Source organism: Scyliorhinus torazame, chromosome 25 (genome assembly GCF_047496885.1).
Source record: "Scyliorhinus torazame isolate Kashiwa2021f chromosome 25, sScyTor2.1, whole genome shotgun sequence".
Classification (NCBI taxonomy): domain Eukaryota; kingdom Metazoa; phylum Chordata; class Chondrichthyes; order Carcharhiniformes; family Scyliorhinidae; genus Scyliorhinus; species Scyliorhinus torazame.
In genome coordinates, this window is record NC_092731.1 from 32,641,665 (window position 1) to 32,669,243 (window position 27,579).

The 27,579-nt window shown below is 55.0% G+C and overlaps 1 protein-coding gene across 1 annotated transcript in view; it reads right to left on the reverse strand.

Annotated features, from left to right (window-relative positions):
- axl (AXL receptor tyrosine kinase) overlaps positions 1–27,579 on the reverse strand; it is a 235,568-nt gene that overhangs the window by 146,145 nt on the left and 61,844 nt on the right. The window contains exon 5 of the mRNA XM_072490274.1: positions 27,119–27,199. Within this exon, the coding sequence (XP_072346375.1) occupies positions 27,119–27,199 (81 nt within the window). The remainder of the gene's footprint in view (positions 1–27,118; positions 27,200–27,579) is intronic.

Below are 27,579 nucleotides of genomic sequence, written 5' to 3' on the forward strand. Positions count from 1 at the left end.
TCTCCCATACAGACACTGGCACTCTCTCCCGTATAGACACTGGCACTCTCACCCACACAGACACTGTCACTCTCTCCCATACAGACACTGGCACTCTCTCCCACACAGACACTGGCACTCTCTCCCATACACACAACTGGCACTCTCTCCCATACAGACACTGGCACTGTCTCCCATACTGACACTGGCATCCCCATACAGACACTGGCACTCTCTCCTGTACAGACACTGGCATCCCCATACAGACACTGGCACTCTCTCCCCCGTACAGACACTGGCACTCTCTCCCACACAGACACTGGCACTCTCTCCCATACACACAACTGGCACTCTCTCCCATACAGACACTGGCACTCTCTCCCATACAGACACTGGCACTCTCTCCCATACTGACATTGGCACTCTCTCCCATACAAACACTGGCACTCCCTCCCATACATACACTGGCACTGTCTCCCATACAGACACTGGCATCCCCATACAGACACTGGCACTCTCTCCCATACAGACACTGGCACTCTCTCCCACACAGACACTGGCACTGTCTCCCATACTGACACTAGCATCCCCATACAGACACTGGCACTCTCTCCCATACAGACACTGGCACTGTCTCCCACACAGACACTGGCACTGTCCCCCGTACAGACACTGGCACTCTCTCCCGTACAGGCACTGGCACTCCCTCCCAGACAGACACTGGCACTCTCTCCCATACAGACACTGAAACTCTCTCCCATACAGACACTGGCACTCACTCCCATACACACACTGGCACTCTCTCCCATACAGACACTGGCACTCTCATCCACACAGACACTGGCATCCCCATACAGACACTGGCACTCTCTCCCGTACAGGCACTGGCACTCCCTCCCAGACAGACACTGGCACTCTATCCCATACAGACACTGGCACTCTCATCCACACAGACATTGGCACTCTCTCCCATACAGACACTGGCACTGTCTCCCATACAGACATTGGCACTATCTCCCATACAGACACTGGCACTCTCTCCCATACACACACTGGCACTCTCTCCCATACAGACACTGGCACTCTCTCCCATACAGATACTGGCACTGGCTCCCATACAGGCACTGGCACTCTCTCCCATACAGGCACTGGCACTCTACCCCACACAGACACTGGATCTCTCCCCACCCAGACACTGGCACTTTCCCCGTACAGACACTGGCACTTTCCCCGTACATACACTGGCACTGTCTCCCATACAGACACTGGCACTCTCTCCCATACAGACACTGGCACTCCCACCCATAGAGACACTGGCACTCTCTCCCATACAGACACTGGCACTCTCTCCCATACAGACACTGGCACTCTCTCCCATACAGACACAGGCACTCTCTCCCATACAGACACAGGCACTCTCTCCCACACAGACACTGGCACTCTCCCCCGTACAGACACTGGTACTCTCTCCCATACAGACACTGGCACTCTCTCCCGTATAGACACTGGCACTCTCACCCACACAGACACTGGCACTCTCACCCACACAGACACTGTCACTCTCTCCCATACAGACACTGGCACTGTCTCCCACACAGACACTGGCACTCTCTCCCATACACACAACTGGCACTCTCTCCCATACAGACACTGGCACTGTCTCCCATACTGACACTGGCATCCCCATACAGACACTGGCACTCTCTCCTGTACAGACACTGGCATCCCCATACAGACACTGGCACTCTCTCCCCCGTACAGACACTGGCACTCTCTCCCACACAGACGCTGGCACTCTCTCCCATACACACAACTGGCACTCTCTCCCATACAGACACTGGCACTCTCTCCCATACAGACACTGGCACTCTCTCCCATACAGACACTGGCACTCTCTCCCATACTGACATTGGCACTCTCTCCCATACAAACACTGGCACTCCCTCCCATACATACACTGGCACTGTCTCCCATACAGACACTGGCATCCCCATACAGACACTGGCACTCTCTCCCATACAGACACTGGCACTCTCTCCCACACAGACACTGGCACTGTCTCCCATACTGACACTAGCATCCCCATACAGACACTGGCACTCTCTCCCATACAGACACTGGCACTGTCTCCCACACAGACACTGGCACTGTCCCCCGTACAGACACTGGCACTCTCTCCCGTACAGGCACTGGCACTCCCTCCCAGACAGACACTGGCACTCTCTCCCATACAGACACTGAAACTCTCTCCCATACAGACACTGGCACTCACTCCCATACACACACTGGCACTCTCTCCCATACAGACACTGGCACTCTCATCCACACAGACACTGGCATCCCCATACAGACACTGGCACTCTCTCCCGTACAGGCACTGGCACTCCCTCCCAGACAGACACTGGCACTCTCTCCCATACAGACACTGAAACTCTCTCCCATACAGACACTGGCACTCTCTCCCATACAGACACTGGCACTATCTCCCATACAGACACTGGCACTGTCTCCCATACAGACATTGGCACTATCTCCCATACAGACACTGGCACTCTCTCCCATACAGATACTGGCACTGGCTCCCATACAGGCACTGGCACTCACACACATACACACACTGGCACTCTATCCCATACAGACACTGGCACTCTCATCCACACAGACATTGGCACTCTCTCCCATACAGACACTGGCACTGTCTCCCAAAGAACAAAGAACAAAGAAATGTACAGCACAGGAACAGGCCCTTCGGCCCTCCAAGCCCGTGCCGACCATACTGCCCGACTAAACTACAATCTTCTACACTTCCTGGGTCCGTATCCTTCTATTCCCATCCTATTCATATATTTGTCAAGATGCCCCTTAAATGTCCCTATCGTCCCTGCTTCCACTACCTCCTCCGGTAGCGAGTTCCAGGCACCCACTACCCTCTGCGTAAAAAACTTGCCTCGTACATCTACTCTACTCCCATACAGACATTGGCACTATCTCCCATACAGACACTGGCACTCTCTCCCATACACACACTGGCAGTCTCTCCCATACAGACACTGGCACTCTCTCCCATACAGATACTGGCACTGGCTCCCATACAGGCACTGGCACTCTCTCCCATACAGGCACTGCCACTCTATCCCACACAGACACTGGATCTCTCCCCCACCCAGACACTGGCACTTTCCCCGTACAGACACTGGCACTTTCCCCGTACATACACTGGCACTCTCTCCCATACAGACACTGGCACTCCCACCCATAGAGACACTGGCACTCTCTCCCATACAGACACTGGCACTCTCTCCCATACAGACACTGGCACTCTCTCCCATACAGACACAGGCACTCTCTCCCATACAGACACAGGCACTCTCTCCCACACAGACACTGGCACTCTCCCCCGTACAGACACTGGTACTCTCTCCCATACAGACACTGGCACTCTCTCCCGTATAGACACTGGCACTCTCACCCACACAGACACTGTCACTCTCTCCCATACAGACACTGGCACTGTCTCCCATACAGACACTTGCACTCTCTCCCATGCAGACACTGGCACTCTCTCCCATACAGACACTGGCACTTTCCCCATACAAAAACTGGCATTCCCTCCCATACAGACACTGGCACTTTCCCCCATACACACACTGGCACTCCCTCCCATACAAACACTGGCACCCCCTCCCATACAGACACTGGCACTGTCTGCCATACAGACACTGGCATCTCCATAAAGACACTGGCACTCTCTCCCATACAGACACTGGCACTCTCTCCCATACACACACTGGCACTCCCTCCCATACAAACACTGGCACTCCCTCCCATACAGACACTGGCACTGTCTCCCATACAGACACAGGCATCCCCATACAGACACTGGCACTCTCTCCCATACAGACACTGGCACTCTCTCCCACACAGACACTGGCACTCTCTCACATACAGTCACTGGCACTCCCTCCCATACAGAAACTGGCATCCCCATACAGACACTGGCACTCTCTCCCCCGTACAGACACTGGCACTCTCTCCCACACAGACACTGGCACTCTCTCCCATACAGACACTGGCACTCTCTCCCATACACACAACTGGCACTGTCTCCCATACAGACACTGGCACTGTCTCCCATACTGACACTGGCATCCCCATACAGACACTGGCACTCTCTCCGCCGTACACACACTGGCACTCTCTCCCACACAGACACTGGCACTCTCTCCCACACAGACACTGGCACTCTCTCCCACACAGACACTGGCACTCTCTCCCATACAGACACTGGCACTCTCTCCCACACAGACACTGGAACTGTCCGCCGTACAGGCACTGGCACTCTCTCCCGTACAGGCACTGGTACTCCATCCCAGACAGACACTGGCACTCTCTCCCATACAGATTCTGAAACTCTCTCTCATACAGACACAGGCACTCTCATCCACACAGACACTGGCACTCTCTCCAATACAGACACTGGCACTCTCTCCCATACAGACACTGGCACTCTCATCCACACAGACACTGGCACTCTCTCCCATCCGGCACTGGCAATGTCTCCCATACAGACATTGGCACTATCTCCCATACAGACACTGGCACTCACTCCCATACAGACACTGGCACTCTCTCCCGTACAGGCACTGGCACTCCCTCCCAGACAGACACTGGCACTCTCTCCCATACAGACACTGAAACTCTCTCCCATACAGACACTGGCACTCACTCCCATACACACACTGGCACTCTCTCCCATACAGACACTGGCACTCTCATCCACACAGACACTGGCACTCTCTCCCATACAGACACTGGCACTGTCTCCCACACAGACATTGGCACTATCTCCCATACAGACACTGGCACTCTCTCGCATACAGATACTGGCACTGGCTCCCATACACACACTGGCACTCTCTCCCATACAGACACTGGCACTCTCATCCACACAAACACTGGCACTCTCTCCCATACAGACACTGGCACTGTCTCCCATACAGACATTGGCACTATCTCCCATACAGACACTGACACTCTCTCCCATACAGATACTGGCACTGGCTCCCATACAGGCACTGGCACTCTCTCCCATACAGGCACTGGCACTCTATCCCATACAGACACTGGCACTCTCATCCACACAGACATTGGCACTCTCTCCCATACAGACACTGGCACTCTCTCCCATACACACACTTGCAGTCTCTCCCATACAGACACTGGCACTCTCTCCCATACAGATACTGGCACTGGCTCCCATACAGGCACTGGCACTCTCTCCCATACAGGCACTGGCACTCTATCCCACACAGACACTGGATCTCTCCCCCACCCAGACACTGGCACTTTCCCCGTACAGACACTGGCACTTTCCCCGTACATACACTGGCACTCTCTCCCATACAGACACTGGCACTCACTCCCATACAGACACTGGCACTCCCACCCATAGAGACACTGGCACTCTCTCCCATACAGACACTGGCACTCTCTCCCATACAGACACTGGCACTCTCTCCCATACAGACACAGGCACTCTCTCCCATACAGACACAGGCACTCTCTCCCACACAGACACTGGCACTCTCCCCCGTACAGACACTGGTACTCTCTCCCATACAGACACTGGCACTCTCTCCCGTATAGACACTGGCACTCTCACCCACACAGACACTGTCACTCTCTCCCATACAGACACTGGCACTGTCTCCCATACAGACACTTGCAGTCTCTCCCATGCAGACACTGGCGCTCTCTCCCATACAGACACTGGCACTTACCCCATACAGAAACTGGCATTCCCTCCCATACAGACACTGGCACTTTCCCCCATACACACACTGGCACTCCCTCCCATACAAACACTGGCACTCCCTCCCATACAGACACTGGCATTCCCTCCCATACAAACACTGGCATACCTCCCATACAGACACTGGCACTCTCTCCCATACAGACACTGGCACTCTCTCCCATACACACACTGGCACTCCCTCCCATACAAACACTGGCATTCCCTCCCATACAGACACTGGCACTGTCTCCCATACAGACACAGGCATCCCCATATAGACACTGGCACTCTCTCCCATACAGACATTGGCACTCTCTCCCACACAGACACTGGCACTCTCTCACATACAGTCACTGGCACTGTCTCCCATACAGAAACTGGCATCGCCATACAACCACTGGCACTCTCTCCCCCGTACAGACACTGGCACTCTCTCCCACACAGACACTGGCACTCTCTCCCATACAGACACTGGCACTCTCTCCCATACAGACACTGGCACTGTCTCCCATACAGACACTTGCAGTCTCTCCCATGCAGACACTGGCACACTCTCCCATACAGACACTGGCACTTACCCCATACAGAAACTGGCATTCCCTCCCATACAGACACTGGCACTTTCCCCCATACACACACTGGCACTCCCTCCCATACAAACACTGGCACTCCCTCCCATACAGACACTGGCACTGTCTCCCATACAGACACAGGCATCCCCATATAGACACTGGCACTCTCTCCCATACAGACACTGGCACTCTCTCCCACACAGACACTGGCACTCTCTCACATACAGTCACTGGCACTGTCTCCCATACAGAAACAGGCATCCCCATACAACCACTGGCACTCTCTCCCCCGTACAGACACTGGCACTCTCTCCCACACAGACACTGGCACTCTCTCCCATACAGACACTGGCACTCTCTCCCATACACACAACTGGCACTGTCTCCCATACAGACACTGGCACTGTCTCCCATACTGACACTGGCATCCCCATACAGACACTGGCACTCTCTCCCATACAGACACAGAAACTCTCTCCCATAAAGACACTGGCACTCACTCCCATACACACACTGGCACTCTCTCCCATACAGACACTGGCACTCTCATCCACACAGACACTGGCACTCTCTCCCATACAGACACTGGCACTGTCTCCCATACAGACATTGGCACTATCTCCCATACTGACACTGGCACTCTCTCCCATACAGATACTGGCACTGGCTCCCATACAGGCACTGGCACTCACACCCATACACACACTGGCACTCTCTCCCTTACAGACACTGGCACTCTCATCCACACAGACATTGGCACTCTCTCCCATACAGACACTGGCACTGTCTCCCATACAGACATTGGCAGTCTCTCCCATACAGGTACTGGCACTCTCTCCCATACAGATACTAGCACTGGCTCCCATACAGGCACTGGCACTCTCTCCCATACACTCACTGGCAGTCTCTCCCATACAGGTACTGGCACTCTCTCCCATACAGATACTAGCACTGGCTCCCATACAGGCACTGGCACTCTCTCCCATACAGGCACTGGCACTCTATCCCACACAGACACTGGATCTCTCCCCCACCCAGACACTGGCACTTTCCCCGTACAGACACTGGCACTTTCCCCGTACATGCACTGGCACTCTCTCCCATACAGACACTGGCACTCTCTCCCATACAGACACTGGCACTCCCACCCATAGAGACACTGGCACTCTCTCCCATACAGACACTGGCACTCTCTCCCATACAGACACTGGCACTCTCTCCCATACAGACACAGGCACTCTCTCCCATACAGACACAGGCACTCTCTCCCACACAGACACTGGCACTCTCCCCCGTACAGACACTGGTACTCTCTCCCATACAGACACTGGCACTCTCTCCCGTATAGACACTGGCACTCTCACCCACACAGACACTGTCACTCTCTCCCATACAGACACTGGCACTGTCTCCCATACAGACACTTGCACTCTCTCCCATGCAGACACTGGCACTTTCCCCATACAGACACTGGCACTTTCCCCATACAGAAACTGGCATTCCCTCCCATACAGACACTGGCACTTTCCCCCATACACACACTGGCACTCCCTCCCATACAAACACTGGCACTCCCTCCCATACAGACACTGGCATTCCCATAAAGAAACTGGCACTCTCTCCCATACAGACACTGGCACTCCCTCCCATACACACACTGGCACTCCCTCCCATACAAACACTGGCATTCCCTCCCATACAGACACTGGCACTGTCTCCCATACAGAAACTGCCATCCCCATACAACCACTGGCACTCTCTCCCCCGTACAGACACTGGCACTCTCTCCCACACAGACACTGGCACTCTCTCCCATACAGACACTGGCACTCTCTCCCATACACACAACTGGCACTGTCTCCCATACAAACACTGGCACTGTCTCCCATACTGACACTGGCATCCCCATACAGACACTGGCACTCTCTCCCACACAGACACTGGCACTCTCTCCCACACAGACACTGGCACTCTCTCCCATACAGACACTGGCACTCTCTCCCACACAGACACTAGCACTGTCCGCCGTACAGGCACTGGCACTCTCTCCCGTACAGGCACTGGTACTCCCTCCCAGGCAGACACTGGCACTCTCTCCCATACAGATTCTGAAACTCTCTCTCATACAGACACAGGCACTCTCATCCACACAGACACAGGCACTCTCTCCCATACAGACACTGGCACTGTCTCCCATACAGACATTGGCACTGGCTCCCATACAGGCACTGACACTCACTCCCATACACACACTGGCACTCTCTCCCATACAGACACTGGCACTCTCATCCACACAGACACTGGCACTCTCTCCCATCCGGCACTGGCACTGTCTCCCATACAGACATTGGCACTCACTCCCATACACACACTGGCACTCTCTCCCATACAGACACTGGCACTCTCATCCACACAGACACTGGCACTCTCCCCCGTACAGACACTGGCACTCTCTCCCATACAGACACTGGCACTCTCTCCCATCCGACACTGGCACTATCTCCCATACAGACACTGGCACTCACTCCCATACAGACACTGGCACTCTCTCCCGTACAGGCACTGGCACTCCCTCCCAGACAGACACTGGCACTCTCTCCCATACAGACACTGAAACTCTCTCCCACACAGACACTGGCACTCACTCCCATACACACACTGGCACTCTCTTCCATACAGACACTGGCACTCTCATCCACACAGACATTGGCACTATCTCCCATACAGACACTGGCACTCTCTCCCATACAGACACTGGCACTCTCATCCACACAGAGATTGGCACTCTCTCCCACACAGACACTGGCACTGTCTCCCACACAGACATTGGCACTCTCTCCCATACAGACACTGGCACTGTCTCCCACACAGACACTGGCACTATCTCCCATACAGACACTGGCACTCTCTCCCATACAGATACTGGCATCCCCATACAGACACTGGCACTCTCTCCCATACAGATACTGGTACTCTCTCCCATACAGACACTGACACTCTCATCCACACAGACATTGGCACTCTCTCCCATACAGACACTGGCACTCTCTCCCGTACAGACACTGGCACTATCTCCCATACACACACTGGCACTCTCTCCCATACACACACTGGCACTCTCTCCCATACAGATACTGGCATCCCCATACAGACACTGGCACTCTCTCCCATACAGATACTGGCACTCTCTCCCATACAGACACTGGCACTCTCATCCACACAGACATTGGCACTATCTCCCATACAGACACTGGCACTCTCTCCCATACAGTCACTGGCACTCTCTCCCATACAGACACTGGCACTCTCATCCACACAGACACTGGCACTCTCTCCCATACAGACACTGGCACTCTCATCCACACAGACACTGGCACTCTCATCCACACAGACATTGGCACTATCTCCCATACAGACACTGGCACTCTCTCCCATACAGACACTGGCACTCTCCCCCGTACAGACACTGTTACTCTCTCCCATACAGACACTGGCACTCTCTCCCATACAGACACTGGCACTCTCTCCCACACAGACACTGGCACTCTCCCCCGTACAGACACTGTTACTCTCTCCCATACAGACACTGACACTCTCATCCACACAGACACTGGCACTCTCTCCCATACAGACACTGGCACAGTCTCCCATACAGACATTGGCACTATCTCCCATACAGACACTGACACTCTCTCCCGTACAGGCACTGGCACTCTATCCCACACAGACACTGGATCTCTCCCCCACCCAGACACTGGCACTTTCCCCGTACAGACACTGGCACTTTCCCCGTACATACACTGGCACTCTCTCCCATACAGACACTGGCACTCTCTCCCATACAGACACTGGCACTCACTTGCATACACACACTGGCACTCTCTCCCATACAGACACTGGCACTCTCATCCACACAGACACTGGCACTCTCTCACATACAGACACTGAAACTCTCTACCATACAGACACTGGCACTCACTCCCATACACACACTGGCACTCTCTCCAATACAGACACTGGCACTCTCATGCACACAGACACTGGCACTCTCTCCCATACAGACACTGGCACTGTCCCCCATACAGACACTGGCACTCCCACCCATAGAGACACTGGCACTCTCTCCCATACAGACACTGGCACTCTCTCCCATACAGACACTGGCACTCTCTCCCATACAGGCTCAGGCACTCTCTCCCACACAGACACTGGCACTCTCCCCCGTACAGACACTGTTACTCTCTCCCTTCCAGACACTGGCACTCTCTCCCGTACAGACACTGGAACTCTCTCCCACACAGACACTGGCACTCTCTCCCATGCAGACACTGGCACTCTCTCCCATGCAGACACTGGCACTTACCCCATACAGACACTGGCATTCGCTCCCATACAGACACTGGCACTTTCCCCCATACACACACTGGCACTCCCTCCCATCCAAAAACTGGCACTCCCTCCCATACAGACACTGGCACTGTCTCCCATACAGACACTGGCATCCCCATAAAGACACTGGCACTCTCTCCCATACAGACACTCGCACCCTCTCCCATACACACACTGGCACTCTCTCCCATACAAACACTGGCACTCCCTCCCATACAGGCACTGGCACTCCCTCCCATACCGACACTGGCACTTACCCCATACAGACACTGGCATTCCCTCCCATACAGACACTGGCACTTTCCCCCATACACACACTGGCACTCCCTCCCATACAAACACTGGCACTCCCTCGCATACAGACACTGGCACTCTCTCCCATACAGACACTGGCACTGTCCCCCATACAGACACTGGCACTCCCACCCATAGAGACACTGGCACTCTCTCCCATACACACACTGGCACTCCCTCCCATACAAACACTGGCACTCCCTCGCATACAGACACTGGCACTGTCTCCCATACAGACACTGGCATCCCCATAAAGACACTGGCACTCTCTCCCATACAGACACTGGCACTCTCTCCCATACGCACACTGGCACTCCCTCCCATACAAACACTGGCACTCCCTCCCTTACAGACACTGGCACTGTCTCCCATACAGACACAGGCATCCCCATACAGACACTGGCACTCTCTCCCACACAGACACTGGCACTCTCTCACATACAGTCACTGGCACTGTCTCCCATACAGAAACTGGCATCCCCATACAGACACTGGCACTCACTCCCCCGTACAGACACTGGCACTCTCTCCCATACAGAAACTGGCACTGTCTTCCATACTGACACTGGCATCCCCATACAGACACTGGCACTCTCTCCCCCGTACAGACACTGGCACTCTCTCCCACACAGACACTGGCACTCTCTCCCATACAGACACTGGCACTCTCTCCCATACAGACACTGGCACTCTCTCCCACACAGACACTGGCACTGTCCCCCGTACAGACACTGGCACTCTCTCCCGTACAGGCACTGGTACTCCCTCCCAGACAGACACTGGCACTCTCTCCCATACAGACACTGAAACTCTCTCTCATACAGAAACAGGCACTCTCATCCACACAGACACTGGCACTGTCTCCCATACAGACACTGGCATCCCCATACAGACACTGGCACTCTCTCCCATACAAACAACTGGCACTGTCTCCCATACAGACACTGACACTCTCTCCCATACAGACACTGGCACTCTCTCCCATACAGACACTGGCATCCCCATACAGACACTGGCACTCTCTCCCATACAGAGACTGGCACTCTCTCCCACACAGACACTGGCACTCTCTCCCATACAGACACTGGCACTCTCTCCCATACAGACACTGGCACTCTCTCCCATACAGACACTGGCACACTCTCCCATACAGACACTGGCACTCTCTCCCATGCAGACACTGGCACTCTCTCCCCTGCAGACACTGGCACTCTCTCCCATGCAGATACTGGCACTCTCTCCCATACAGACACTGGCACTCTCTCCCACACAGACACTGGCACTGTCCCCCGTACTGACACTGGCACTCTCTCCCGTACAGGCACTGGCACTCCCTCCCATACTGACACTGGCACTCTCTCCCATACAGACACTGAAACTCTCTCCCATACAGACACTGGCACTCACTCCCATACACACACTGGCACTCTCTCCCATACAGACACTGGCACTCTCATCCACACAGGCACTGGCACTGTCTCCCATACAGACAGTGGCACTATCTCCCATACAGATACTGGCACTGGCTCCCATACAGACACTGGCACTCTATCGCACACAGACACTGGATCTCTCCCCCACCCAGACACTGGCACTTTCCCCGTACAGACACTGGCACTTTCCCCATACAGACACTGGCACTCTCTCCCATACAGGCACGGGCACTCTCTCCCACACAGACATTGGCACTCTCCCCCGTACAGACACTGGCACTCTCTCCCATACAGACACTGGCACTCTCTCCCATACAGACACTGGCACTCTCTCCGATACAGACACTGGCACTCTCTCCCATACAGACACTGGCACTCTCTCCCATACAGACACTGGCACTCTCTCCCATACAGACACTGGCACTCTCTCCCGTACAGATACTGGCACTGGCTCCCATACACGCACTGGCACTCTCTCCCATACAGGCACTGGCACTCTATCCCACACAGACACTGGATCTCTCCCCCACCCAGACACTGGCACTTTCCCCGTACAGACACTGGCACTTTCCCCGTACATACACTGGCACTCTCTCCCATACAGACACTGGCACTCTCTCCCATACAGGCACTGGCACTCACTCCCATACACACACTGGCACTCTCTCCAATACAGACACTGGCACTCTCATCCACACAGACACTGGCACTCTCTCCCATACAGACACTGGCACTGTCTCCCATACAGACATTGGCACTTTCTCCCATACAGACACTGGCACTCTCTCCCATACAGATACTGGCACTGGCTCCCATACAGGCACTGGCACTCTCTCCCATACAGACACTGGCACTCTATCCCACACAGACACTGGATCTCTCCCCCACCCAGACACTGGCACTTTCCCCGTACAGACACTGGCACTTTCCCCGTACATACACTGGCACTCTCTCCCATACAGACACTGGCACTCCCACCCATAGAGACACTGGCACTCTCTCCCATACAGACACTGGCACTCTCTCCCATACAGACACTGGCACTCTCTCCCATACAGGCACAGGCACTCTCTCCCACACAGACACTGGCACTCTCCCCCATACAGACACTGTTACTCTCTCCCATACAGACACTGGCACTCTCTCCCGTACAGACACTGGCACTCTCACCCACACAGACACTGTCACTCTCTCCCATACAGACACTGGAACTCTCTCCCACACAGACACTGGCACTCTCTCCCATGCAGACACTGGCACTCTCTCCCACGCAGACACTGGCACTGTCCCCCGTACAGACACTGGCACTCTCTCCCGTACAGGCACTGGTACTCCCTCCCATCCAAACACTGGCACTCTCTCCCATACAGACACTGAAACTCTCTCTCATACAGAAACAGGCACTCTCATCCACACAGACACTGGCACTGTCTCCCATACAGACACTGGCATCCCCATACAGACACTGGCACTCTCTCCCATACACACAACTGGCACTGTCTCCCATACAGACACTGACACTCTCTCCCATACAGACACTGGCACTCTCTCCCATACAGACACTGGCATCCCCATACAGACACTGGCACTCTCTCCCATACAGAGACTGGCACTCTCTCCCACACAGACACTGGCACTCTCTCACATACACACACTGACACTCTCTCCCACACAGACACTGGCACTCTCTCCCATACAGACACTGGCATCCCCATACAGACACTGGCACTCTCTCCCATGCAGAGACTGGCACTCTCTCCCACACAGACAGTGGCACTATCTCCCATACAGACACTGGCACTCTCTCCCATACAGGTACTGGCACTGGCTCCCATACAGACACTGGCACTCTATCGCACACAGACACTGGATCTCTCCCCCACCCAGACACTGGCACTTTCCCCGTACAGACACTGGCACTTTCCCCGTACAGACACTCGCACTCTCTCCCATACAGGCACTGGCACTCTCTCCCACACAGACACTGGCACTCTCCCCCGTACAGACACTGGCACTCTCTCCCATACAGACACTGGCACTCTCTCCCATACAGACACTGGCACTCTCTCCGATACAGACACTGGCACTCTCTCCCATACAGACACTGGCACTCTCTCCCATACAGACACTGGCACTCTCTCCCATACAGACACTGGCACTCTCTCCCGTACAGATACTGGCACTGGGTCCCATACAGGCACTGGCACTCTCTCCCATACAGGCACTGGCACTCTATCCCACACAGACACTGGATCTCTCCCCCACCCAGACACTGGCACTTTCCCCGTACAGACACTGGCACTTTCCCCGTACATACACTGGCACCCTCTCCCATACAGACACTGGCACTCTCTCCCATACAGACACTGGCACTCACTTGCATACACACACTGGCACTTACCCCATACAGACACTGGCATTCCCTCCCATACAGACACTGGCACTTTCCCCCATACACACACTGGCGCTCCCTCCCATCCAAACACTGGCACTCCCTCCCATACAGACACTGGCACTGTCTCCCATACAGACACTGGCATCCCCATAAAGACACTGGCACTCTCTCCCATACAGACACTCGCACTCTCTCCCATACACACACTGGCACTCTCTCCCATACAAACACTGGCACTCCCTCCCATACAGACACTGGCACTCCCTCCCATACCGACACTGGCACTTACCCCATCCAGACACTGGCATTCCCTCCTATACAGACACTGGCACTTTCCCCCATACACACACTGGCACTCCCTCCCATACAAACACTGGCACTCCCTCGCATACAGACACTGGCACTGTCTCCCATACAGACACTGGCACTCTCTCCCATACAGACACTGGCACTCTCTCCCATACAGACACTGGCACTCACTTGCATACACACACTGGCACTCTCTCCCATACAGACACTGGCACTCTCATCCACACAGATACTGGCACTGGCTCCCATACAGGCACTGGCACTCACTCCCATACACACACTGGCACTCTCTCCAATACAGACACTGGCACTCTCATCCACACAGACACTGGCACTCTCTCCCATACAGACACTGGCACTGTCTCCCATACAGACATTGGCACTATCTCCCATCCAGACACTGGCACTCTCTCCCATACAGATACTGGCACTGGCTCCCATACAGGCACTGGCACTCTCTCCCATACAGACACTGGCACTCTATCCCACACAGACACTGGATCTCTCCCCCACCCAGACACTGGCACTTTCCCCGTACAGACACTGGCACTTTCCCCGTACATACACTGGCACTCTCTCCCATACAGACACTGGCACTCTCTCCCATACAGACACTGGCACTCCCACCCATAGAGACACTGGCACTCTCTCCCATACAGACACTGGCACTCTCTCCCATACAGACACTGGCACTCTCTCTCATACAGGCACAGGCACTCTCTCCCACCCAGACACTGGCACTTTCCCCGTACAGACACTGGAACTTTCCCCGTACATACACTGGCACCCTCTCCCATACAGACACTGGCACTCTCTCGCATACAGACACTGGCACTCACTTGCATACACACACTGGCACTCTCTCCCATACAGACACTGGCACTCTCATCCACACAGATACTGGCACTGGCTCCCATACAGGCACTGGCACTCACTCCCATACACACACTGGCACTCTCTCCAATACAGACACTGGCACTCTCATCCACACAGACACTGGCACTCTCTCCCATACAGACGCTGGCACTGTCTCCCATACAGACATTGGCACTATCTCCCATACAGACACTGGCACTCTCTCCCATACAGATACTGGCACTGGCTCCCATACAGGCACTGGCACTCTCTCCCATACAGACACTGGCACTCTATCCCACACAGACACTGGATCTCTCCCCCACCCAGACACTGGCACTTTCCCCGTACAGACACTGGCACTTTCCCCGTACATACACTGGCACTCTCTCCCATACAGACACTGGCACTCTCTCCCATCACTCTCTCCCATACAGACACTGGCACTCTCTCCCATACAGACACTGGCACTCTCTCCCATACAGGCACAGGCACTCTCTCCCACACAGACACTGGCACTCTCCCCCGTACAGAGACTGGCACTCTCTCCCATGCAGACACTGGCACTCTCTCCCATACCGACACTGGCACTTACCCCATACAGACACTGGCATTCCCTCCCATACAGACACTGGCACTTTCCCCCATACACACACTGGCACTCCCTCCCATCCAAACACTGGCACTCCCTCCCATACAGACACTGGCACTGTCTCCCATACAGACACTGGCATCCCCATAAAGACACTGGCACTCTCTCCCATACAGACACTCGCACTCTCTCCCATACACACACTGGCACTCTCTCCCATACAAACACTGGCACTCCCTCCCATACAGACACTGGCACTCCCTCCCATACCGACACTGGCACTTACCCCATCCAGACACTGGCATTCCCTCCCATACAGACACTGGCACTTTCCCCCATACACACACTGGCACTCCCTCCCATACAAACACTGGCACTTCCTCGCATACAGACACTGGCACTGTCTCCCATACAGACACTGGCATCCCCATAAAGACACTGGTACTCTCTCCCATACAGACACTGGCACTCTCTCCCATACAGACACTGGAACTCTCTCCCACACAGACACTGGCACTCTCTCCCATGCAGACACTGGCACTCTCTCCCACACAGACACTGGCACTGTCCCCCGTACAGACACTGGCACTCTCTCCCGTACAGGCACTGGTACTCCCTCCCAGACAGACACTGGCACTCTCTCCCATACAGACACTGAAACTCTCTCTCATACAGAAACAGGCACTCTCATCCGCACAGACACTGCCACTGTCTCCCATACAGACACTGGCATCCCCATACAGACACTGGCACTCTTTCCCATACACACAACTGGCACTATCTCCCATCCAGACACTGGCACTCTCTCCCATACAGATACTGGCACTGGCTCCCATACAGGCACTGGCACTCTCTCCCATACAGACACTGGCACTCTATCCCACACAGACACTGGATCTCTCCCCCACCCAGACACTGGCACTTTCCCCGTACAGACACTGGCACTTTCCCCGTACATACACTGGCACTCTCTCCCATACAGACACTGGCACTCTCTCCCATACAGACACTGGCACTCCCACCCATAGAGACACTGGCACTCTCTCCCATACAGACACTGGCACTCTCTCCCATACAGACACTGGCACTCTCTCTCATACAGGCACAGGCACTCTCTCCCACCCAGACACTGGCACTTTCCCCGTACAGACACTGGAACTTTCCCCGTACATACACTGGCACCCTCTCCCATACAGACACTGGCACTCTCTCGCATACAGACACTGGCACTCACTTGCATACACACACTGGCACTCTCTCCCATACAGACACTGGCACTCTCATCCACACAGATACTGGCACTGGCTCCCATACAGGCACTGGCACTCACTCCCATACACACACTGGCACTCTCTCCAATACAGACACTGGCACTCTCATCCACACAGACACTGGCACTCTCTCCCATACAGACGCTGGCACTGTCTCCCATACAGACATTGGCACTATCTCCCATACAGACACTGGCACTCTCTCCCATACAGATACTGGCACTGGCTCCCATACAGGCACTGGCACTCTCTCCCATACAGACACTGGCACTCTATCCCACACAGACACTGGATCTCTCCCCCACCCAGACACTGGCACTTTCCCCGTACAGACACTGGCACTTTCCCCGTACATACACTGGCACTCTCTCCCATACAGACACTGGCACTCTCTCCCATCACTCTCTCCCATACAGACACTGGCACTCTCTCCCATACAGACACTGGCACTCTCTCCCATACAGGCACAGGCACTCTCTCCCACACAGACACTGGCACTCTCCCCCGTACAGAGACTGGCACTCTCTCCCATGCAGACACTGGCACTCTCTCCCATACCGACACTGGCACTTACCCCATACAGACACTGGCATTCCCTCCCATACAGACACTGGCACTTTCCCCCATACACACACTGGCACTCCCTCCCATCCAAACACTGGCACTCCCTCCCATACAGACACTGGCACTGTCTCCCATACAGACACTGGCATCCCCATAAAGACACTGGCACTCTCTCCCATACAGACACTCGCACTCTCTCCCATACACACACTGGCACTCTCTCCCATACAAACACTGGCACTCCCTCCCATACAGACACTGGCACTCCCTCCCATACCGACACTGGCACTTACCCCATCCAGACACTGGCATTCCCTCCCATACAGACACTGGCACTTTCCCCCATACACACACTGGCACTCCCTCCCATACAAACACTGGCACTTCCTCGCATACAGACACTGGCACTGTCTCCCATACAGACACTGGCATCCCCATAAAGACACTGGTACTCTCTCCCATACAGACACTGGCACTCTCTCCCATACAGACACTGGAACTCTCTCCCACACAGACACTGGCACTCTCTCCCATGCAGACACTGGCACTCTCTCCCACACAGACACTGGCACTGTCCCCCGTACAGACACTGGCACTCTCTCCCGTACAGGCACTGGTACTCCCTCCCAGACAGACACTGGCACTCTCTCCCATACAGACACTGAAACTCTCTCTCATACAGAAACAGGCACTCTCATCCGCACAGACACTGCCACTGTCTCCCATACAGACACTGGCATCCCCATACAGACACTGGCACTCTTTCCCATACACACAACTGGCACTGTCTCCCATACAGACACTGACACTCTCTCCCATACAGACACTGGCACTCTCTCCCATACAGACACTGGCATCCCCATACAGACACTGGCACTCTCTCCCATACAGAGACTGGCACTCTCTCCCACACAGACACTGGCACTCTCTCACATACACACACTGACACTCTCTCCCACACAGACACTGGCACTCTCTCCCATACAGACACTGGCATCCCCATACAGACACTGGCACTCTCTCCCATACAGAGACTGGCACTCTCTCCCACACAGACAGTGGCACTATCTCCCATACAGACACTGGCACTCTCTCCCATACAGATACTGGCACTGGCTCCCATACAGACACTGGCACTCTATCGCACACAGACACTGGATCTCTCCCCCACCCAGACACTGGCACTTTCCCCGTACAGACACTGGCACTTTCCCCGTACAGACACTGGCACTCTCTCCCATACAGGCACTGGCACTCTCTCCCACACAGACACTGGCACTCTCCCCCGTACAGACACTGGTACTCTCTCCCATACAGACACTGGCACTCTCTCCCATACAGACACTGGCACTCTCTCCGATACAGACACTGGCACTCTCTCCCATACAGACACTGGCACTCTCTCCCATACAAACACTGGCACTCTCTCCCATACAGACACTGGCACTCTCTCCCGTACAGATACTGGCACTGGCTCCCATACAGGCACTGGCACTCTCTCCCATACAGGCACTGGCACTCTATCCCACACAGACACTGGATCTCTCCCCCACCCAGACACTGGCACTTTCCCCGTACAGACACTGGCACTTTCCCCGTACATACACTGGCACTCTCTCCCATACAGACACTGGCACTCTCTCCCATACAGACACTGGCACTCACTTGCATACACACACTGGCACTCTCTCCCATACAGACACTGGCACTCTCATCCACACAGATACTGGCACTGGCTCCCATACAGGCACTGGCACTCACTCCCATACACACACTGGCACTCTCTCCAATACAGACACTGGCACTCTCATCCACACAGACACTGGCACTCTCTCCCATACAGACACAGGCACTGTCTCCCATACAGACATTGGCACTATCTCCCATCCAGACACTGGCACTCTCTCCCATACAGATACTGGCACTGGCTCCCATACAGGCACTGGCACTCTCTCCCATACAGACACTGGCACTCTATCCCACACAGACACTGGATCTCTCCCCCACCCAGACACTGGCACTTTCCCCGTACAGACACTGGCACTTTCCCCGTACATACACTGGCACTCTCTCCCATACAGACACTGGCACTCTCTCCCATACAGACACTGGCACTCCCACCCATAGAGACACTGGCACTCTCTCCCATACAGACACTGGCACTCTCTCCCATACAGACACTGGCACTCTCTCCCATACAGGCACAGGCACTCTCTCCCACACAGACACTGGCACTCTCCCCCGTACAGACACTGTTACTCTCTCCCATACAGACACTGTCACTCTCTCCCATACAGACACTGGAACTCTCTCCCACACAGAGACTGGCACTCTCTCCCATGCAGACACTGGCACTCTCTCCCATACCGACACTGGCACTTACCCCATACAGACACTGGCATTCCCTCCCATACAAACACTGGCACTTTCCCCCATACACACACTGGCGCTCCCTCCCATCCAAACACTGGCACTCCCTCCCATACAGACACTGGCACTGTCTCCCATACAGACACTGGCATCCCCATAAAGACACTGGCACTCTCTCCCATACAGACACTCGCACTCTCTCCCATACACACACTGGCACTCTCTCCCATACAAACACTGGCACTCCCTCCCATACAGACACTGGCACTCCCTCCCATACCGACACTGGCACTTACCCCATCCAGACACTGGCATTCCCTCCCATACAGACACTGGCACTTTCCCCCATACACACACTGGCACTCCCTCCCATACAAACACTGGCACTCCCTCGCATACAGACACTGGCACTGTCTCCCATACAGACACTGGCACTCCCTCCCATACAAACACTGGCACTCCCTCCCTTACAGACACTGGCACTGTCTTGCATACAGACACAGGCATCCCCATACAGACACTAGCACTCTCTCCCACACAGACACTGGCACTCTCTCACATACAGTCACTGGCACTGTCTCCCATACAGAAACTGGCATCCCCATACAGACACTGGCACTCTCTCCCCCGTACAGACACTGGCACTCTCTCCCACACAGACACTGGCACTCTCTCCCATACAGAAACTGGTACTGTCTCCCATACTGACACTGGCATCCCCATACAGACACTGGCACTCTCTCCCCCGTACAGACACTGGCACTCTCTCCCACACAGACACTGGCACTCTCTCCCATACAGACACTGGCACTCTCTCCCATACAGACACTGGCACTCTCTCCCACACAGACACTGGCACTGTCCCCCGTACAGACACTGGCACTCTCTCCCGTACAGGCACTGGTACTCCCTCCCAGACAGACACTGGCACTCTCTCCCATACAGACACCGAAACTCTCTCTCATACAGAAACAGGCACTCTCATCCACACAGACACTAACAGTCTCTCCAATACAGACACTGGCACTGTCTCCCATACAGACACTGGCATCCCCATACAGACACTGGCACTCTCTCCCATACACACAACTGGCACTGTCTCCCATACAGACACTGACACTCTCTCCCATACAGACACTGGCACTCTCTCCCATACAGACACTGGCATCCCCATACAGACACTGGCACTCTCTCCCATATAGAGACTGGCACTCTCTCCCACACAGACACTGGCACTCTCTCCCATACACACACTGGCACTCTCTCCCACACAGACACTGGCACTCTCTCCCATGCAGACACTGGCACTCTCTCCCCTGCAGACACTGGCACTCTCTCCCATGCAGACACTGGCACTCTCTCCCATACAGACACTGGCACCCTCTCCCACACAGACACTGGCACTGTCCCTCGTACTGACACTGGCACTCTCTCCCGTACATGCACTGGCACTCCCTCCCATACAGACACTGGCACTCTCTCCCATACAGACACTGGCACTCACTCCCATACACACACTGGCACTCTCTCCCATACAGACAGTGGCACTATCTCCCATACAGACACTGGCACTCTCTCCCATACAGATACTGGCACTGGCTCCCATACAGACACTGGCACTCTATCGCACAAAGACACTGGATCTCTCCCCCACCCAGACACTGGCACTTTCCCCGTACAGACACTGGCACTTTCCCCGTACAGACACTGGCACTCTCTCCCATACGGGCACTGGCACTCTCTCCCACACAGACACTGGCACTCTCCCCCGTACAGACACTGGCACTCTCTCCCATACAGACACTGGCACTCTCTCCCATACAGACACTGGCACTCTCTCCGATACAGACAATGGCACTCTCTCCCATACAGACACTGGCACTCTCTCCCATACAGACACTGGCACTCTCTCCCGTACAGACACTGGCTCTCTCTCCCGTACAGACACTGGCACTCCCTCCCATACAGACACTGGCACTGTCTCCCATACAGACACTGGCACTCTCTCCCATGCAGAAACTGGCACTCTCTCCCATACAGACACTGGCACTTACCCCATAGACACTGGAATTCCCTCCCATTCAGACACTGGCACTCACTCCCATACAGACACTGGCACTCTCTCCCATACACCCACTGGCACTCCCTCCCATACAAACACTGGCACTCCCTCCCATACAGACACTGGCACTGGCTCCCATACAAACACTGGCACTCCCTCCCATACAGATACTGGCACTCTCTCCCATACAGACACTGGCACTCTCTCCCATACAGACACTGGCACTGTCTCCCATACAGACACTGGCACTGTCTCCCATACAGACACTGGCATTCCCTCCCAAACAGACACTGGCACTCTCTCCCATACAGGCACTGGCACTCTCTCCCATACACACACTGGCACTGTCTCCCATACAGACACTGGCACTTACCCCATAGACACTGGCATTCCCTCCCATACAGAAACTGGCACTCTCTCCCATACAGACACTGGCACTCTCTCCCATACACACACTGGCACTCCCTCCCATACAGACACTGGCACTGGCTCCCATACAAACACTGGCACTCCCTCCCATACAGATACTGGCACTCTCTCCCGTACAGACACTGGCACTCTCTCCCATACAGACACTGGCACTGTCTCCCATACAGACACTGGCACTTACCCCATGGACACTGGCATTCCCTCCCATACAGACACTGGCACTCTCTCCCATACAGACACTGGCACTCTCTCCCATACACACACTGGCACTCCCTCCCATACAGACACTGGCACTTACCCCATAGACACTGGCATTCCCTCCCATACAGACACTGGCACTCTCTCCCATGCAGACACTGGCACTCTCTCCCATACAGACACTGGCACTCTCTCCCATGCAGACACTGGCACTCTCTCCCGTATAGACACTGGCACTATCTCCCGTACAGACACTGGCAATCTCTCCCATGCAGACACTGGCACTCTCTCCCATACAGACACTGGCATTCTCTCTGATACAAACACTGGCACTCTCTCCCACACAGACACTGGCACTCTCTCCCACACAGACACTGGCAGTCTCTCCCACACAGACACTGGCAGTCTCTCCCATACAGACACTGGCACTCTCTCCCATACAGACACTGGCACTCTCTCCCGTACAGACACTGGCACTCTCTCCCACACAGACACTGGCACTCTCTCCCGTACAGACACTGGCACTCTCTCCCATACAGACACTGGCACTCTCTCCCATGCAGACACTGGCACTCTCTCCCGTATAGACACTGGCACTGTCTCCCATACAGACACTGGCACTCTCTCCCATGCAGACACTGGCACTCTCTCCCATACAGACACTGGCACTCTCTCCCATGCAGACACTGGCACTCTCTCCCGTATAGACACTGGCACTCTCTCCCGTACAGACACTGGCAGTCTCTCCCATGCAGACACTGGCACTCTCTCCCATACAGACACTGGCATTCTCTCTGATACAAACACTGGCACTCTCTCCCATGCAGACACTGGCACTCTGTCGATACAGACACTGGCACCTTCCCCCATACAGACACTGGCACTCTCTCCCATACAGACACTGGCACCCTCTCCCGTACAGACACTGGCACTCTCACCCACACAGACTCTGTCACTCTCTCCCATGCAGACACTGGCACTGTCTCCCATGCAGACACTGGCACTCTGTCGATACAGACACTGGCACTTTCCCCCATACAGACACTGGCACTCTCTCCCATACAGACACTGGCACTCTCTCCCGTACAGGCACTGGCACTCTCTCCCACACACACTGGCACTCTCTCCCGTACAGACACTGCCACTCCCACCCATACAGACACTGGCACTCTCTCCCATACAGGCACTGGCACTCTCTCCCATACACACACTGGCACTCTCTCCCGTGCAGACACTGGCACTCCCACCCATACAGACACTGGCACTCTCTCCCACACAGACACTGGCACTTTCCCCCGTACAGACACTGGCACTCTCTCCCGTACAGACACTGGCACTTTCCCCGTACAGACACTGGCACTCTCTCCCGTACAGACACTGGCACTTTCCCCGTACAGACACTGGCACTCTCTCCCATACAAACACTGGCACTTTCCCCGTACAGACACTGGCACTCTCTCCCGTACAGAGACTGGCACTTTCCCCGTACAGACACTGGCACTCTCTCCCATACAAACACTGGCACTTTCCCCATACAGACACTGGCACTCTCTCCCATACAGACACTGGCACTCTCTCCCGTACAGACACTGGCACTCTCTCCCATACAGACACTGGCACTCTCTCCCATACAGACACTGGCACTCTCTCCCATACAGGCACTGGCACTCTCTCCCATACAGACACTGGCACTCTCTCCCATACAGACACTGGCACTCTCTCCCACACAGACACTGGCACTCTCTCCCATACAGACACTGGCACTCTCTCCCGTACAGACACTGGCACTCCCACCCATACAGACACTGGCACTCTCTCCCACACAGACACTGGCACTTTCCCCCGTACAGACACTGGCACTCTCTCCCGTACAGACACTGGCACTCCCTCCCATACAGACACTGGCACTTTCCCCGTACAGACACTGGCACTGTCTCCCATACAGACACTGGCACTTTCCCCGTCCAGACACTGGCACTGTCTCCCATACAGACACTGGCACTCTCTCCCACACAGGCACTGGCACTCTCTCCCATACAGACACTGGCATTTTCACCCATACAGACACTGGCACTCTCTCCCATACAGACACTGGCACTCTCTCTCACACAGACACTGGCACTCTCTCCCATACAGACACTGGCATTCTCTCCCATACAGACATTGGCACTCTCTCCCATACAGACACTGGCACTCTCTCTCACACAGACACTGGCACTGTCTCGCATACAGACACTGGCATTCTCTCCCATACAGACATTGGCACCCCCATACAGACACTGGCACCCCAATATAGACACTGGCACTCTCTCCCATACAGACACTGGCACTCTCTCCCATACCGACACTGGTATTCTCTCCCATATAGACACGGGCAGCACGGTAGCATTGTGGATAGCACAATTGCTTCACAGCTCCAGGGTCCCAAGTTCGATTTCCGACTTGGGTCACTGTCTGTGCGGAGTCTGCACATCCTCCCCGTGTCTGTGTGGGTTTCCTCCGGGTGCTCCGGTTTCCTCCCACAGTCCAAAGATGTGCAGGTTAGGTGGATTGGCCATGATAAATTGCTCTTAGTGTCCAAAATTGTCCTTAGTGTTGGGTGGGGTTTCTGGGTTATGGGGATCGGGTGGAGGCGTTGACCTTGGGTGGGGTGTTCTTTCCGGGAGCCGGTGCAGACTCGATGGGCCGAATGGCCTCCTTCTGCACTGTAGATTCTATGTAATCTATGTCCTGGGGTTTCACTGAACAAAGTTTCCCAGGACCATGTTGAAAATATTCTCGGATTTCCCAGCTCTCCGCGTGAAGTGGTTCGGGCTGGTTCCCGTCCAAAGCCTGCCTGCACAGGCCAGCTGGCCAGTGCAATACAGTGACAGGTGTGTCCTTCTCCTCCGCAGTTCTCCTGGTGTTGGCCCAGCTTCTGAGCGTACAATGGGTCACCGGCCCTCACAGTGCCAGGGACCCCGGTTCGATTCCCGGCCTCGGGTCTCTGCCTGGGTGGAGTCTGCACGTTCTCCCCGTGTGTGCGTGGGTTTCCCCCGGGAGTTCCAGTTTCCTCCCACAGTCCCAGATGTGCAGGTGAGGTGGGGTTACGGGGATAGGGAGGGGAAATGGGCCGAGGCAGAAGGTCGGTCAGACGATGGGCCGAATGGCCTCCAGCTGCACCGTAGGGATTCCCTGGTTGTGTTTGTGGCTGACACCCCGATTAATGCGCTACTTGTTGGCTGCTCCCTCATGGGCCTCCCCTCTTTTCACACACACCTTCCTGGCTTTCATAGTCCTTCAGGCATAATGTTTAAATGGGATCACACTTCGCACAAACGCACAGAAATGGATAAGTTGGCCTCCGATCAGGCGGACACATCAATGATGGGGGCAACAGCCTCTGTAAGTTCCCCTCCCAGTCACTCACCATCCCAACTTGGAAATACTTCACCATTCCTTCAATGTCACTGGAGACCCGGAATCTGGGAACGCCATCACCAAAGCGATCACGGCATTTCCGACCCGTGAACCGCGGGGTAACCGGGAATGGGCGATCAGCTCTCACCCCCGGAGAATGAATATGGAGAAACCCTGTTGAAGGCAGCAGTGCCGAGAGAGGGGTGCACTTACGTTTGATGGTCGCCGTCCGGGAAGTGGCCACTCCCTTCGCATTGTGAGCTTCACATCGGAAAGCTGTCGGTTTCTGCAATCCTGAGGGAAAGGAAACAGGAGTTAGCTGGGCTGACGGGGAACCAGCTCGGAGCCTGTGCAGATCGAAAGGAAGCAACAAACTGGATGCCTGGCAGCAAACGGGAAAAGAGCGCTCCCAATTCACCTGCAAACAGCCAGGTTTGGCGGTTTATATTTCTCGCCGATTTGCCTTGTTGCGAATTTGGCGATTGTGTACGATTTGAAAAGACCCGGGGCGAGATTCTCCGACCCCCCCCCCCCCCCCCGCCGGGTCGGAGAATCGCCAGGGGCTGGCGTGAATCCCGCCCCCGCCCCCGCCGGTTGCCGAAGTCTCCGGCACCGGAGATTCGGCGGGGGCGGGAATCGCGCCGCGCCGGTTGGCGGGCCCCCCCCGCCGCGAT